The 14,236-nt window shown below is 28.3% G+C and overlaps 2 protein-coding genes across 3 annotated transcripts in view; one reads left to right on the top strand and one right to left on the bottom strand.

Moving 5' to 3' along the window:
* Window positions 1–14,236, top strand: part of LOC126842392 (uncharacterized) — a 31,903-nt gene that overhangs the window by 16,457 nt on the left and 1,210 nt on the right. The window contains exons 1-10 of one of the 2 annotated variants that reach the window (XM_050579384.1): window positions 11,295–11,501; window positions 11,585–11,614; window positions 11,698–11,727; window positions 12,041–12,097; window positions 12,223–12,252; window positions 12,355–12,387; window positions 12,876–12,902; window positions 13,395–13,451; window positions 13,639–13,671; window positions 13,953–14,042. In XM_050579384.1, coding sequence (XP_050435341.1) covers window positions 11,441–11,501; window positions 11,585–11,614; window positions 11,698–11,727; window positions 12,041–12,097; window positions 12,223–12,252; window positions 12,355–12,387; window positions 12,876–12,902; window positions 13,395–13,451; window positions 13,639–13,671; window positions 13,953–14,042 — 448 coding nt within the window. In that variant the 5' untranslated portion in view covers window positions 11,295–11,440. Of the gene's footprint in view, window positions 1–11,294; window positions 11,502–11,584; window positions 11,615–11,697; window positions 11,728–12,040; window positions 12,098–12,222; window positions 12,253–12,354; window positions 12,388–12,875; window positions 12,903–13,394; window positions 13,452–13,638; window positions 13,672–13,952; window positions 14,043–14,236 lie in introns of those variants that run through there. The other variant, XM_050579385.1, reaches the window with a different exon arrangement.
* LOC126842401 (uncharacterized) lies at window positions 338–4,406 on the bottom strand. The gene is made up of 11 exons (XM_050579405.1): window positions 4,209–4,406; window positions 4,095–4,124; window positions 3,982–4,011; window positions 3,534–3,590; window positions 3,378–3,407; window positions 3,243–3,275; window positions 2,718–2,744; window positions 2,332–2,388; window positions 2,112–2,144; window positions 1,575–1,664; window positions 338–734 (listed from the first exon to the last, which is right to left on the bottom strand). The coding sequence occupies exons 1-11, from the start codon at window positions 4,267–4,269 to the stop codon at window positions 478–480; spliced, it is 705 nt and encodes a 234-aa protein (XP_050435362.1). The 5' UTR covers window positions 4,270–4,406; the 3' UTR covers window positions 338–477.

Here is a 14,236-nt window from a genome sequence, read left to right as displayed (position 1 = left end):
ATATTATATTGTAATATAGAATTTAATATATTATTATATTAGACTGATTACACAAAACATAGAAGGTTTCTCAGTAATTAAAGGTGAACTTCTTGCAAACCTTACTAGCTGTGTTACCCGGCTGTTATCTGACAATGTTGTTATCAACATTGTTATTATAGCAAATACACTAACGTGAACAAATCCGACCATGAAATAAAATTTTCTTAAAAAAACGAACACTGCAAGTGTCTGAATTTGGGGTATTAGTTTTCAAAAAATGCATTGATATGATAACGGCATTTAAAAAGGATATTTAATTAAATTACAAGTAATAAAGTGTATTAAATATCACCGAAAGAAATTGTTTAAAATGTAATGCAATGAAGTAAATGACAATTTTGATACAAGCGCAACGTATAAATATTATTAAAGTAAAATGATAACAGTAGGTGCAGTATAATTTTTTTAAAAACTAGCCTCGGTTGATGGTCTATTTTAACGGAACCAAAACTTTATTTCATCCAAAATGTTCACTAACTCATTAAAATCAGGACTAATTGGCCTCACCGCTTCAATAGAGCCCCTACGAGGTTTGTATCGGAATCTGGCATTTCGCGAAGTTAACTTACAACAATTTTCAGAGGGATCAACAACAGCGATTTTTATATATGCATCTGGAAATCGTATACTTCGGACCACAGCTAGTAGACGACATATTTCGTTAAGGTTGGGGAATCGTGGTGTTCCTTTATCTAAAAAATTATAAGAAAAAATTATTTTTAAAAACTCGACAAATTAAGAAGCCTCCTACTGCAGGAACTTCGACAAAGTTAATTAAAGATGTATTTTACATTTTTCTTTTCCTATACAACTAGCAGATCTCGAAACTAACATTTGATTGAAGTCAACGAGTACTATTCCTATTTTAGATATCTTGCAAAATAATTTATTTTAAAATACATTGCACAAGTGACAGATCAAAAACAAACAAGGTTCAATCTAAACGCTACCAATAGTTGTATTTCAAAATAAGAGTTTAGAATATTCAACTCTATGTGTTGTGTAAGTTCTATGCCTATTTGTATGGTTGTAAAAAACTTTATTTGTGTGCCAATTAGTTTGCTAGACTTTGAAGAGTAAAAGTGTTGCTAGTCAACTATAATTAAGTAGGCGATTACTTACAATAAAATAATACTAGCCTTGAAGGTCATTTTACACAGTCATGGTCGACAGACAGTCATTACAATCAAGTTAAAAGAACACTACGTTATGTTAAAGGTGCTACTGTTTTTGGTCTCATTTACACATAAGATAAGGAGTAAGCCATTGAAAGGTATATGTTGATACAGAATTCGCAAATGACTACAATGATAGACCTTTGAGTGTTAAACTTATTTATTTGAAAGGGCAGTAAACTGGTTTACAAGAAAGGCAACGACGGTATAACTTTCTTAAACAGAGGCCGAATATCAATGCGTTATTATCTGGCGTTGAGATAAATTATGAATGTATTGTTTGAATGGTACATCAAATGGAATAATTATAGCTAAAAGTAAAAGCAGTACAAATCTATAATAATTATCAATATTTACCTATTGCGGCAATGAGTAATTTTTTTATAATTTTTCCTATTATACCTCTTCTTTGATCTGCAAGTATGCCTACCAATACATTCCCAAAATCTGTGAAAATAATAAAGTGAAAATAGTGTTCAAATATATATACATATATTTTTTAATCTTTTCTAAGATCATTATTGAAAATTAGGGACCTCTTAACAAAGTGTGGAGTTAAAATAGACACCTAAATTTCTAGGGTCATTTGGTCAGTATTTGAAGTTTCTGTGAAATTGTTTTAATATACTAATACATAGGGAGCTATAACTTTTTTAATTCGTCTAGCAAAATAATGATATCTATAGGCCATACCGTCTTGGCAGGGTTATAAAATGTTTAAATAACAGCCTTGGACAAAAATAGTCTTTATTCTCAATTTTCCGAGAGATGAATTGGACTGTATTTGTTTTTAAATTTATTGAAATACTTTTTATTTATTTATACAAAATTCAATTTATTATCTAAAACTATATATCTATAGCTAAATACGTCAGTCAGTAAATGCTAGCTTACTTTCGTTCGGGCCAAGTGAAGGCACATCGATATCTGTATAAAAATATGGAAAATTGTATTATTTGCAAGTAAAAAGTAGGCATTTTATCAATTGTTTTAAAAAAACATAATATAGCTCTATGACTTTGAATGATTATGTATATTAATCGAATTTGGTTAAAACTAAGTAATTATGAATATTGAATAATGTTCCAAAAAATATGTTAAACTTTATATTTACTTGTAACTTGGAATATCATATTTTGCACTGCCATCTGATCAGCTATAGCAATATGTTCTAAAATTCAAAAAGTACTATACAAGATATTTTCTTATGACAGAAATGGTAATATATTAGATTAGAAAAAATAAAAGTTCCCATGTTATTCAGATTGACAAAAAAAAATCATAAGATACTTAAACAAAAACCGTATAATAATATATTCTTGTATAAAGGGTTAGTAGTTAATCAAATTAAAAAAATATCACATTGGGCTACTTAAAGTTGGTGACTAATTATATGAATAGATTACTATCGATTAAAAGTGTGAAGCTTTTGAGATACAAAAACAGTAGGGAAAATAAGTAGTACTTAGTAATATAATAAAACATATACAAATAGGCTACCTGGTAAGTTGCTAATAAATGAATCATCTGAAATTAAAACAACAAATATGTTATCAAGCTATGTGGAAAATCTACTATGTGGAAATATGTCCAACAATTTTTTTGGTAATTTGTAAATTTAATACATTATATAAATTTGATGACATAACTTGTACATTGTAAACACATGACATAAATGACCTGAAAAAAGGGTTGTTGACTAACGGATTTAATACTTTAGTAATTTGTAAAATATTAACTATATATACCCATTTTATTTTTAGTAATTATTTATGATTTCTATATTTTTTTAAAAAATCGAGACCGGTGTCTTTATAGACGAAGTTAGATTGTCAGAAAAATGAAAGTGAGGATATATTTTTCAAACTAGAAGTTTTTCGGTGAAAAATAGACTATTATCGATTGAAAGTGTGAGCTACAAGAAAAACCAAGAAAACCTATTTGATATATCAGTATACATATAAGAATCTATGTAAAGTAATTATAGTGGTATAAAACAATTAACATATTATTATAATTGCTTACCATGATCAATTGTGAATCCGATAATTGCTTTTTCTGAAATTAAATTGAAAATATGTTATGCCCAAATAAGTTATTAATTATTATCAAGCAACTGTGTGCAAATATATCCAAAAAATACATAAGGTATATTATTACCCGGTGTAGCCAACATCAAATTAAGTGTCTCTGAAATAGGAATAATGAAAATTGATGAATTAATGATATTAGATATTTTTTATAACACTATACTTTTAACACTTCGAGTAGATATCTATATTTCAATTATTTTTTTTATTACATAATAATGATTACCGATCGATCGATCTCCGTTAATAATATTTAAAAGTGCAGTTTCCAATCCAGCAGGATCTACAAGCAAATAGTGGTTAGTGCTATACACACAATTTCAAAAGAAATCATAACATTGTATAAAATTATACAAAAACATCTCCAGATTACAAGAAACTGAAATTTTTCAAATTAATTGACATGTTCGAAATTGATTAAAACCCATTTTTCTTAAATATTATCTAAACAAAACTCCTTAAAAATAAACCGCACGTTATATGTTAATAATAGGAATTGGTTTATTATGAATAAAATATATAAAGTATTTGATTTATTTTACAATTTAGAATTTGTATAGCATTAGGTATACGGGAACTATACCCCATTCACTGAAATTCTGAACTGATCAAAATAATAAACTATAGCTAGTTTTGTGTTATATCAATCATCTCAAAGTCAAAATATATCTCACTTGTATCATTAGCCTTCTTAATGTATTGGGCTGTAATACATTATTTTAAAATTATTTATAAAAATGATCAAATTTTAAAAAAATGTGATGTTGTATGAAAGTTCGGTACTGACTTGTAGTGTAAACTGAATTTGCATAGCCCGCTATGGAAATTAAAAATCAATTATTACATTTTCTTTTTAACTATTTTATTTAGGTAGGTACTTATGGTAAAAAATTAACATTACCTGTCATTATCGGGGAAACGTTGACAAAGGTTAGCGCTATTAAAATGCAGAGAAGCTTCATAGTGCTGGATAGTATTAATGGTACAATTTAAATAATATAATATAAGAGAGATATGAATTATAATAGTTTGTTTCACTTGTTGTGTTAGAGTTATTGTGTACGACTAGTCTGTTGGGTCGTTTTGTCGATGTGTCAACAAAACAAGTGAAATTAAAATATAATTTGCAGTATGCAAAGCAGTATAAGAATTTATAAAAAAACCAGTACAGTGGGGTCGGTGCATAGTGGGGACGGAGCATAGTTGGGTCGAGGCATAGTGGTGACGGGGAGGTCACAGGTTTACAGGAATTTTTAAATCTGAAAGTGATAAAATCACTTTCGAAAAAACGCTTCGATGCAAATCGGTAGTTAGTATTTTCAAGCCAGTACAGTCCAAACCAAGCACAGTATAAACCAGCAAAGTTAGAAAGTTTTAAATGAAGGTTCTGTATTTACAAATGAGCATCAAAGCGTTTATTTGAAAGTGATTTTAACCGAGAGGACTAGTACAGTAGAGTATTGGCATAATGTAATCAAAGCAATGAGGAAACGGAGAGGTCACAGGTCTACAAGAATTATTATAAGTAAAAGTGATAAAATTGAATAAAATCGCTTTCAAATAAACGCTTTGATGCTCATTTGTAAATACAGAACCTTCATTTAAAACTTTCTAACTTTGCTGGTTTATACTGTGCTTGGTTTGGACTGTACTGGCTTGAAAATACTAACTACCGATTTGCATCGAAGCGTTTTTTCGAAAGTGATTTTATCACTTTCAGATTTAAAAATTCCTGTAAACCTGTGACCTCCCCGTCACCACTATGCCTCGACCCAACTATGCTCCGTCCCCACTATGCACCGACCCCACTGTACTGGTTTTTTTTTTTTTTGCAAAAACTTAGTGGACCAAATAACACAAATACAATGTCTTGTTATATTTTGTTGGAATGGTCGACGATTCATGTTTCAATCGTTTGTACTCCATAGTTTAAATTATAATCGCTTATTCTCAATAAAATTAATATTTATGTATTATATACTTCCATTATAGCAATCTCACACAAACTATTTATACTTCACAGATTATATTATTTCAAAGCTATATTATACTTCTATTTTACTAGATTGACAATGTACAAAATAAAATGCAACTAAAAAAACCTTTTCATAGATCCTTAAAATGTAAAGGGTGGGTTAGTGAAACGGGTTTTACCATTTAAATACATTAGAAAATCGCCGTTTTACTGCCTCATCCTGTATATTAATTTCTTGTTATTTTCTAAAGAAAAATCGATTTTCTTACATTTAAATTAAAATAAATCGTATACTGGTACTGTGATGGAGAAAACAATAAATTTTACCTACATTTATTACTTATTAGTTAAATATTACTAACGTGTATAGCCACTAGCAGTCGGCTGTTGCCTGTTATTTAACAATAACCTTTAATGGAGATTTTAAAAATTGTGTTTTTTTAATGATAGCATAGGAGCAGTATCATGATGTTAAATGTTTACAAGATTTGATCTAGTCATAAAATAAAGTATTATCATTTATGACTTAATTATTATTAAAATTTATCTTAATAGTAATAGTACATAGTAATAAAAAAATGAAATATTTTTTACAAAATTAGAGCTACAAGTTGATAAACTAAAAAAATAAAATTAGCACGAAGCAGATTATCTAATATTAGACAATTTAAACAATCAAGCGTGAATCTCTTTAAATGAATAACAGTATAACAATATACAAAACATTAGTTTTCCTTTAAAAAAATTGTGTAATAAAAAAAACATTTTGAGTCGGTATACTGCATAAAAACCAACACTTAATCTGAATCCAAAAAACAACACTCCTCTTCATTATTTGCAGGTAGTTAGACATTAAATACTCATAGTTAACCTTCGGTAAGGTTATATAACGCAGGCTATAAAATAACGAGATAACGACAGTGGTTTTGTCGTATCAGAATCATTAAGTGTCTTAATAAGTACACGACCAGGTTTTTTTCACAATAAATCGAGTGTCTACTATAATCAGTTACACGATTTAGTCGCCTGTGATATCATGTAATAAACACAATATTATGATACCGATCATTGGGCCCTAAACTAATCTAACACGGATAGACGTTACCAACTGATAGTTTTTAGTGTCTGTTCGTTTCTCACATCTGGTACACTGGGTTTTTAGTTAAAAAAAAAAAAAAAAAAAAAATTTAAACTTTGTGTAAACTTTAAGTCAAGAGTGGTGTACTTGAGCACAAAACCTAATAGTATCATTCTGTATAGATATAAATAAAATTGTTTTAATGATTTGATCAATTTTTTTTAAAGATTTTAGGTGTTTTTGTTAAAATATACGCAATGTGCGAAAACACGGTTTTCCGGCAATTAAAAAAAAACTGTAGTGCCGAATTTTTCACCCGCTTAATATGTTATGGATACATATGAGTTCCAACTACTGGCAAATTTTCAACCCAAAAGTTTTAAAATTACGGCTAAAAACCCCGAAAAACAAAAAAACTTGTACCCCCCCTAGGGGGGCGGGAAATGGGTATATTTTGAATTTGACAAAACTGACGTGCGCGGGCATAACAAATAAATATTTCTTATACATTTCAACTCGATCCGACTCTTTTTCTCGATACTATAGCCAGTAAAAGTTCTAACTTAAAAACTCGTACGGTTTTTTTTTTGTTTTTTCAACTTTCGTCTGTGAAGACTTAAACTTTTTCAACTTTTACCCCCCCAAAGTACAAACTAGACAAAATTTGTGATTTATAGAGTTGCTATTCAAAGGAATTGGTCTAGTATTAAAAAAGTTACAGTGTATACAGCGAAAAAAAAAGCCCACATCAGAGTAAAACCAATACCTTCTCGCTTTGCATCGAAGCTAAAACATTTTTCTGGATTTTTGTGTAAAAGACATCAAAAGTGGTCAAATTATATGTTTTTTGGGTCGGTGATTACGAATTTAATATCAGTTCTCAATTTTAATCATCCGGAAAGAACTTAAGTAAAAAAAAAAAAAAAATTTAAACTTTGTGTAAACTTTAAGTCAAGAGTGGTGTACTTGAGCACAAAACCTAATAGTATCATTCTGTATAGATATAAATAAAATTGTTTTAATGATTTGATCAATTTTTTTTAAAGATTTTAGGTGTTTTTGTTAAAATATACGCAATGTGCGAAAACACGGTTTTCCGGCAATTAAAAAAAAACTGTAGTGCCGAATTTTTCACCCGCTTAATATGTTATGGATACATATGAGTTCCAACTACTGGCAAATTTTCAACCCAAAAGTTTTAAAATTACGGCTAAAAACCCCGAAAAACAAAAAAACTTGTACCCCCCCTAGGGGGGCGGGAAATGGGTATATTTTGAATTTGACAAAACTGACGTGCGCGGGCATAACAAATAAATATTTCTTATACATTTCAACTCGATCCGACTCTTTTTCTCGATACTATAGCCAGTAAAAGTTCTAACTTAAAAACTCGTACGGTTTTTTTTTTTGTTTTTTCAACTTTCGTCTGTGAAGACTTAAACTTTTTCAACTTTTACCCCCCCAAAGTACAAACTAGACAAAATTTGTGATTTATAGAGTTGCTATTCAAAGGAATTGGTCTAGTATTAAAAAAGTTACAGTGTATACAGCGAAAAAAAAAGCCCACATCAGAGTAAAACCAATACCTTCTCGCTTTGCATCGAAGCTAAAACTAATCGACACCTGTTTTTTCTGTTACGACGGCTATGTGTACCCATGTAAACTTAAAACCTCTGGGAATACACAAGATTATATTATTTTACTAGCGTGACAAAATAATACGTATTGAAAAAAAATTTTAACACTTTTTGAAAACCAATTTTATCTTTACGACTTTAAAGTCTGAAACCAATTATTTTAGATAAATTAGACTAGTTAAAAACATATTGATAAAGTTTATTATTTAACTTGACGATTACGGTTATTATGATGATGTACAATATTCCTATAAAAATGTTAATATGATGATAGTGCAAACAATAATAATAAAATAAATATTCAAATGTTACATATTTTTCACAAATAGTGAGAATTTTTGGTGGGAGATAAAAGTTATATGTTTTTAATAAACATAATTTGTTTGACTTATTATTGATAATAATTATATTATATATAATAATTATTATTATTGTTTATAGTAGTTACTATTTGTGTATGTGAAATAGTATTAAATGTTAAAAATTTTTTTTGAGAAATACACTATTCAGAATTGACTTATTATAAGTAAAAATAACAACTAAATGTAGATATTATTTGTGCGCGTAGAATAGTATTGAAATAGTGTAAATGTTAAAGTGTTATCAAGTATTAAAATATATTTAAGAAATGTTCAATACAGAATAGTAATGGGACCAAAATCTAACAAAATTATATTTTATTTTTTTGCATTCGTGTTAAAACTATTTTTCAACACGCATTTTTTCGACACTTTGGAAAAATGCTTCTACAATCATGTGTGATTCCAGACGTTTTTAATTTTCATGTGTACACAGAGTCGATACGATGACTGTTATTAAAATTGATAAAAGAGAATGTGTACAAATGAAAATTTAATACATAGGCATTGTCTGTATATTGCACACGTAATTTTATTGAAAATGGAACCTAATATTTTCCTAAATGATTAATCAAATGATATACCATTGGAAAAATACGAATACTACAATAGCATATATCTGATTCGAGAATATTGTCAGCTTATAACCTAACAACCGGTTTGGTCAGATGGCATCCAAATCTGGATGCCAAGGCAAACTATCCAAGATAAGACCAATCTGAGTTATCAGTCGATTACTCTAACCTACACTATGATCTACGAGTAAACCCAGACAAAGAACTAGCTATAACACATTACAAACATTTCCATTCAAATATATTGATACACAGCAACCCACTAGTTTCACAAAATATATCTATTAGTACTTTGCCATTAAACCTACCCCGCAGACCTAAGCGAAAGTGGAATAGAGGTCTACTAACCGACTAGAGGTGTGGCCAACGGGTAACACCATCATCTAGCCATTCAAGCTATGTTCTTTAAAATTGTTATTATTATCATATTTACTTGTTATACTAAACGAATTGTATAGATTGTAAATATTATCATAAATATAAAAAAAAAAATCAGACAAACTCAAGAAAATATCCAAATGAAGCAAATAAATAACCGAAAACGAGCGAAACAATTCTGTAAGTTGGAAAAATATTTTGAAAAGCAGTGATTAAAACATGTAACGGATATGTCTACATTTTTTATGATTATTAATTATATATTACTAATACTTTACATCAATTCTTATACACCGATATAATAAGTTAAAAAACCAAATTTTCCCAGCAAAAGTCTATTGTTAATTTGCATAGTGACGGCCATCGATGGCCGTCTATCTACTCAGCAACCTCGAATAGGGTTCAAATTTCGGAGAATGAGACGTCTTTTGGGCAATCCCACCACAAGAATCGATATAAGCAGTAGAATTACCTCGTGATAGGGTATTGAGGCCCTAAGACCGACTTATCGACGAAAAAACTACTATTTTCCTCAAATAGTAGTAGTATGTGTTCATCCAAAGACCGTTTTAATAACAAAATCGTTAAAATGACTATGGTGGACAGAGAATGCAATATAATGTCAGTCAAAATAAGCTATGTTACCGCCAAGAGGAAGCAGGAGACCGATGAGCGGAAATCTTCCTTCTCCTATTCAAAGGACTTAGTAAATAAGAAGTAAATGGACCACGAGGGCAAGATTATGAACGGACTCGACTGGTTTATGGAGTTAGCTTAGGGGAACCAAAATCATAAAAAGAACATCAGTAAGAAGATTGTCAAGAGCATAACAGACAAAGCGACGGATCTGGAGAGTCAGATTAAAGAAATATGTAATTGTTTTTACATATTTTACACAAAAAGTTAAAATATTTAAACGGGGATATAAAAACTCTTATGTTTTTAATAAATATAATAGTTTTGACTTATCATAATTAAAAATAACAATTATTGGTAACTATTTGTTAAAAAATAGTGCTATAGTACAATGTTTGCAAGGGTAATCATTTTTTTTATCGACATACACCATCTCTATCTCATTGTTTTTATTATTTTCTAAGAAAGTTCTATTCACTTTCACGCCATCGAGTACCAACACTTTGAAACTTGTGACTAATAATTGTGTTTCGATGTCGTTACGGTTTCGTATAAAAACTATAGTTCAGTACGCATTTTTTCGACACGTTGGTAAAGAATTTTTATTGGGAACAGGTATGTCGCTACGATAGTTGTCGAAGTTAAAAAAATAGAGCGTGCACCAATGAAAATGTAGCACGTAGGTATTATCTGAAAATTGTACACGGGATATTATTAAACATGTAATACAATTGTATAAAAATATTTAACAACATATGTACAGGGTGATTTTTCTATCATGGGCCACTCAATATCTAACTCGGTTTATTTAACAAATTAATTGTTTATTCATTGTGTTTTCATATAAGGTGACCACAATTTTCCAATCATGTTTATGTTCCTACCCCTTTCCAAACTGATTGTTATCATATCAACTTATCGAACTTAAATAGTAACGCACACATTTTATTTACTTTTAAAATTAAGAATAAAATACTTAAAATATTTTGTGTGGTCCAAATTGCTATCGAAAAACCTAATTTAATGAAGGGTAAGAACATAAAAAAATGTAGAAAATTGATATCACATTATGTAAAATCACTATACAAAGAAGTTATTAAATTATTGATTAAACAACACAGTGATATTAGGAGTAGCCTACATAAAAAAATGTAGAAATTTTGAGATCACATTATAGTGAAACAATATGAGAAAAATCAAATGATTATATTAGTTATTAAACCCAGTAAGGTTATGAGTTGTCAATGATAAAAAAATCACCCTGTATTTGTTATTGATTTATGTTAAAAAACCACAAGTGTCGCTTAGTTGTTTTATAAATTATTATAAAGCTCTGCATACTTCAAAATATATTTTCATTTTACTTCGTCACACCGACCTTACTACAAGTTGAAAGAAAATCACTATAACATAAAACGTAATACAAACTTTTAGAATTTATATTTTTCTTATAAGTTATATTATTTGAATTGTTTCGTTAATACCATCCAGCACTATGAAGCTTCTCTGTATTTTAATAACGCTTGCCATTGTGAACGTTTCGCCAATAATGACAGGTAATTATTTATTTTTTACCCGTACCTTTATAGGTTGAATAAAAATATGAATAAAAAATGTAATATTCAATTCTTTCTCACAGCGTTCTATGCAAATTCGGCTTACATTGCAAGTCAGTACAAAATTTTCATACGGTATAACATTTTTTTAAATTTTATAATTTTTATACTCAAGTTTGAAATAAACCTATTACAGACAAATGCATCATAGAGGCCTTTGCTAGAAGTGAGATACATTTTGATTTTTAGATAATTTATAAATTAATAACAATCTATAGATTTTTCGTTTTATCAGTTCAGAAAATGAGTAAACTGGGTATATAATACCAGTAAATCAAATACTATACAAATAATAAACTGTAAAAGAAAATATTTTATTAAAAATTATATGTTAGTTCAGGTTTCAGTGGCGTTAAGTTAATTACTCACCTTAGAACTGTGTATATTCTTATTCTAATGTTTTTTTATATATAATGTTGTACAGTATTGTGATTTTATTTGAAATTGTGTGTATAGTACTAACCACTATTTGCTTGTAGAGCCTGAGAAATTGGAAACTGCAATTTCAAATATTATTAACCGACATAGATCTATAGGTAATCATTATTATGTAATAAAAAAAATAATTAAAATATAGATATCTACTCAAAGTGTTAAAAGTAGAGTGTTTTAAAAAAATCTAGTATCATTAATTCATCAATTTTCATTATTCCTATTTCAGAGACACTTAATTTGATGTTGGCTACACCGGGTAATAATATAACTTATGTATTTTTTGGATATATTTGCACACAGTTGCTTGATTATAATTAATAACTCATTTGGGCATAACATATTTTCAATTTAATTTCAGAAAAAGCTATTATCGGATTCACAATTGATCATGGTAAGCAATTTTTATAATATCTTAATTGTTTTATACCACTATAATTACTTTACACAGATTCTTAGATGTATACTGATATATCAAACGGGTTTTCTCGGTTTTTCCTATAGCTCATACTTTCAATCGATAGTAGTCTATTTCATCGAAAAACTTCTAGTTTGAAAAATGTGTCCTCTCTTTCATTTTTCTGACAAAATCTAACTTCGTCTAAAAAGATGCAGGTCTCGAGATTTATTAACAAAATATAAATCATAAATAAAACCTAACAAAAAAATAGGTATATAGTTAATATTTTAGAAATTAAAAAATATAAAATCCAGAGTTGCCGTTAGTGAAAAGCCCATTTTCAGGTCATATATGTCATGTGTACAATGTACAAGTTATGTTATCAAATTTATATATTATAATAAATTTACAAATTACTAAAAAAATTATTGTTAGACATATCTCCACATAGCTTGATAACATATTTGTTGTTTTAATTTCAGATGATACATTTATTATCAACTTGCCAGGTAGCCTATTTGTATATATTTTATAATATTACTACTATTTGTTTTTCCTACTTTTTTTGTAACTCAAAAGTTTCACACATTCAATATATAGTAATCTATTTGGATAATTAGTCACCAGCTTTAAGTAGAACAATGTGATATTTTTTTAATTTGATATTAACTTTAGATTTTCATTTTTTATTTATAATGAAATTCTAATTTGAAAACTAATCCAGCTTTCCAAAAATAAAATATATTTTTTTCCTTTATGACTATGAAGTGTCATATATTAGTATTAAGAGCATATTTTTAAATTATAAAAAATGTTTCTAAAAAATAATTGAATTACGGAATATATACTAACAAGATTTTCAAAGTGTCGTATTTAAGTTTTAATTGTGTTATAAGATAATTTAATACCTAATTTAAGGCTCCCATGTTAATCAAATTAAAAAGATTAAATTGACACATTACATATATTATTATTAAGAAAAGTAATTTTTTGTATTTTAGAAAATATTGCCATACGTAATCAGGAGTTAGTGCAAGAAGCAATTTCCGAAGCTACAGGTAAATATAAAGTACAACATAAATTTGCGAACAATTATCGAAATTCATCATTACTCAGTTTTAATTAAATTCGATATATGTATTATAATAGTTCAAAGTGACAGAGCTATATTATGTTTTTTAAAACAATTGATAAAATGCGGGTTTTTTACTTGCATGTAATACAATTTTTCATGTTTTTATACAGAAATCGATGTGCCTACACTTGGCCCGAACGAAAGTAAGCAAGCATATACTGACTAAAGAAAGTTTGCCCTAGGGTCTTAGATTTTAAATACAAATTTATATTAGTAGATAATAAGTATTGTTTACTAATAACAAAACAGTCACAACAGTTTAGTGTGACTATTTTAACTGCAAAATTTGTTAAGAGGTCTTTTTACTCCTAATTTTCATAAATGAACTTAAAGTTGTTTTTTAAAATATAAACACGAATATTTCTAGAAAACCCAACGATGTTTAAAAACAATTTTAAACATTGTAACTTATTTATTTTCACAGGTTATGTGAATGCTTGGTTGGGCACGCTTGGAGATGTCAGACGAAGTATAACAGGAAAAATTACAAAAAAATTACTCATTGAAGCAATAGGTAAATATTACTATTTAATATAGATTTGTACTGTTTTCACTTTAAATTGTAATTATTCTATTTGGTGTAACATTCTAATAATACATTTATAATTGATACACACCTCAACAAGTAATGCATTTATCCACATATATTCTTTTATAGCATCTGTTTAAGAAAGTATTACCGTCGTCTGCTTTCTTGTAGACCGGCAT

The sequence above is a fragment of the Adelges cooleyi genome, unplaced genomic scaffold (assembly GCF_023614345.1).
Source record: "Adelges cooleyi isolate 19-005CV unplaced genomic scaffold, UGA_ACOO_1.1 ACOO_flye_CR_arks_rails_tigmint_CR_PRNA_519, whole genome shotgun sequence".
Classification (NCBI taxonomy): domain Eukaryota; kingdom Metazoa; phylum Arthropoda; class Insecta; order Hemiptera; family Adelgidae; genus Adelges; species Adelges cooleyi.
The sequence above is the reverse complement of the archived record's forward strand: the minus strand, read 5'-3'. Positions and strand labels throughout refer to the sequence as shown.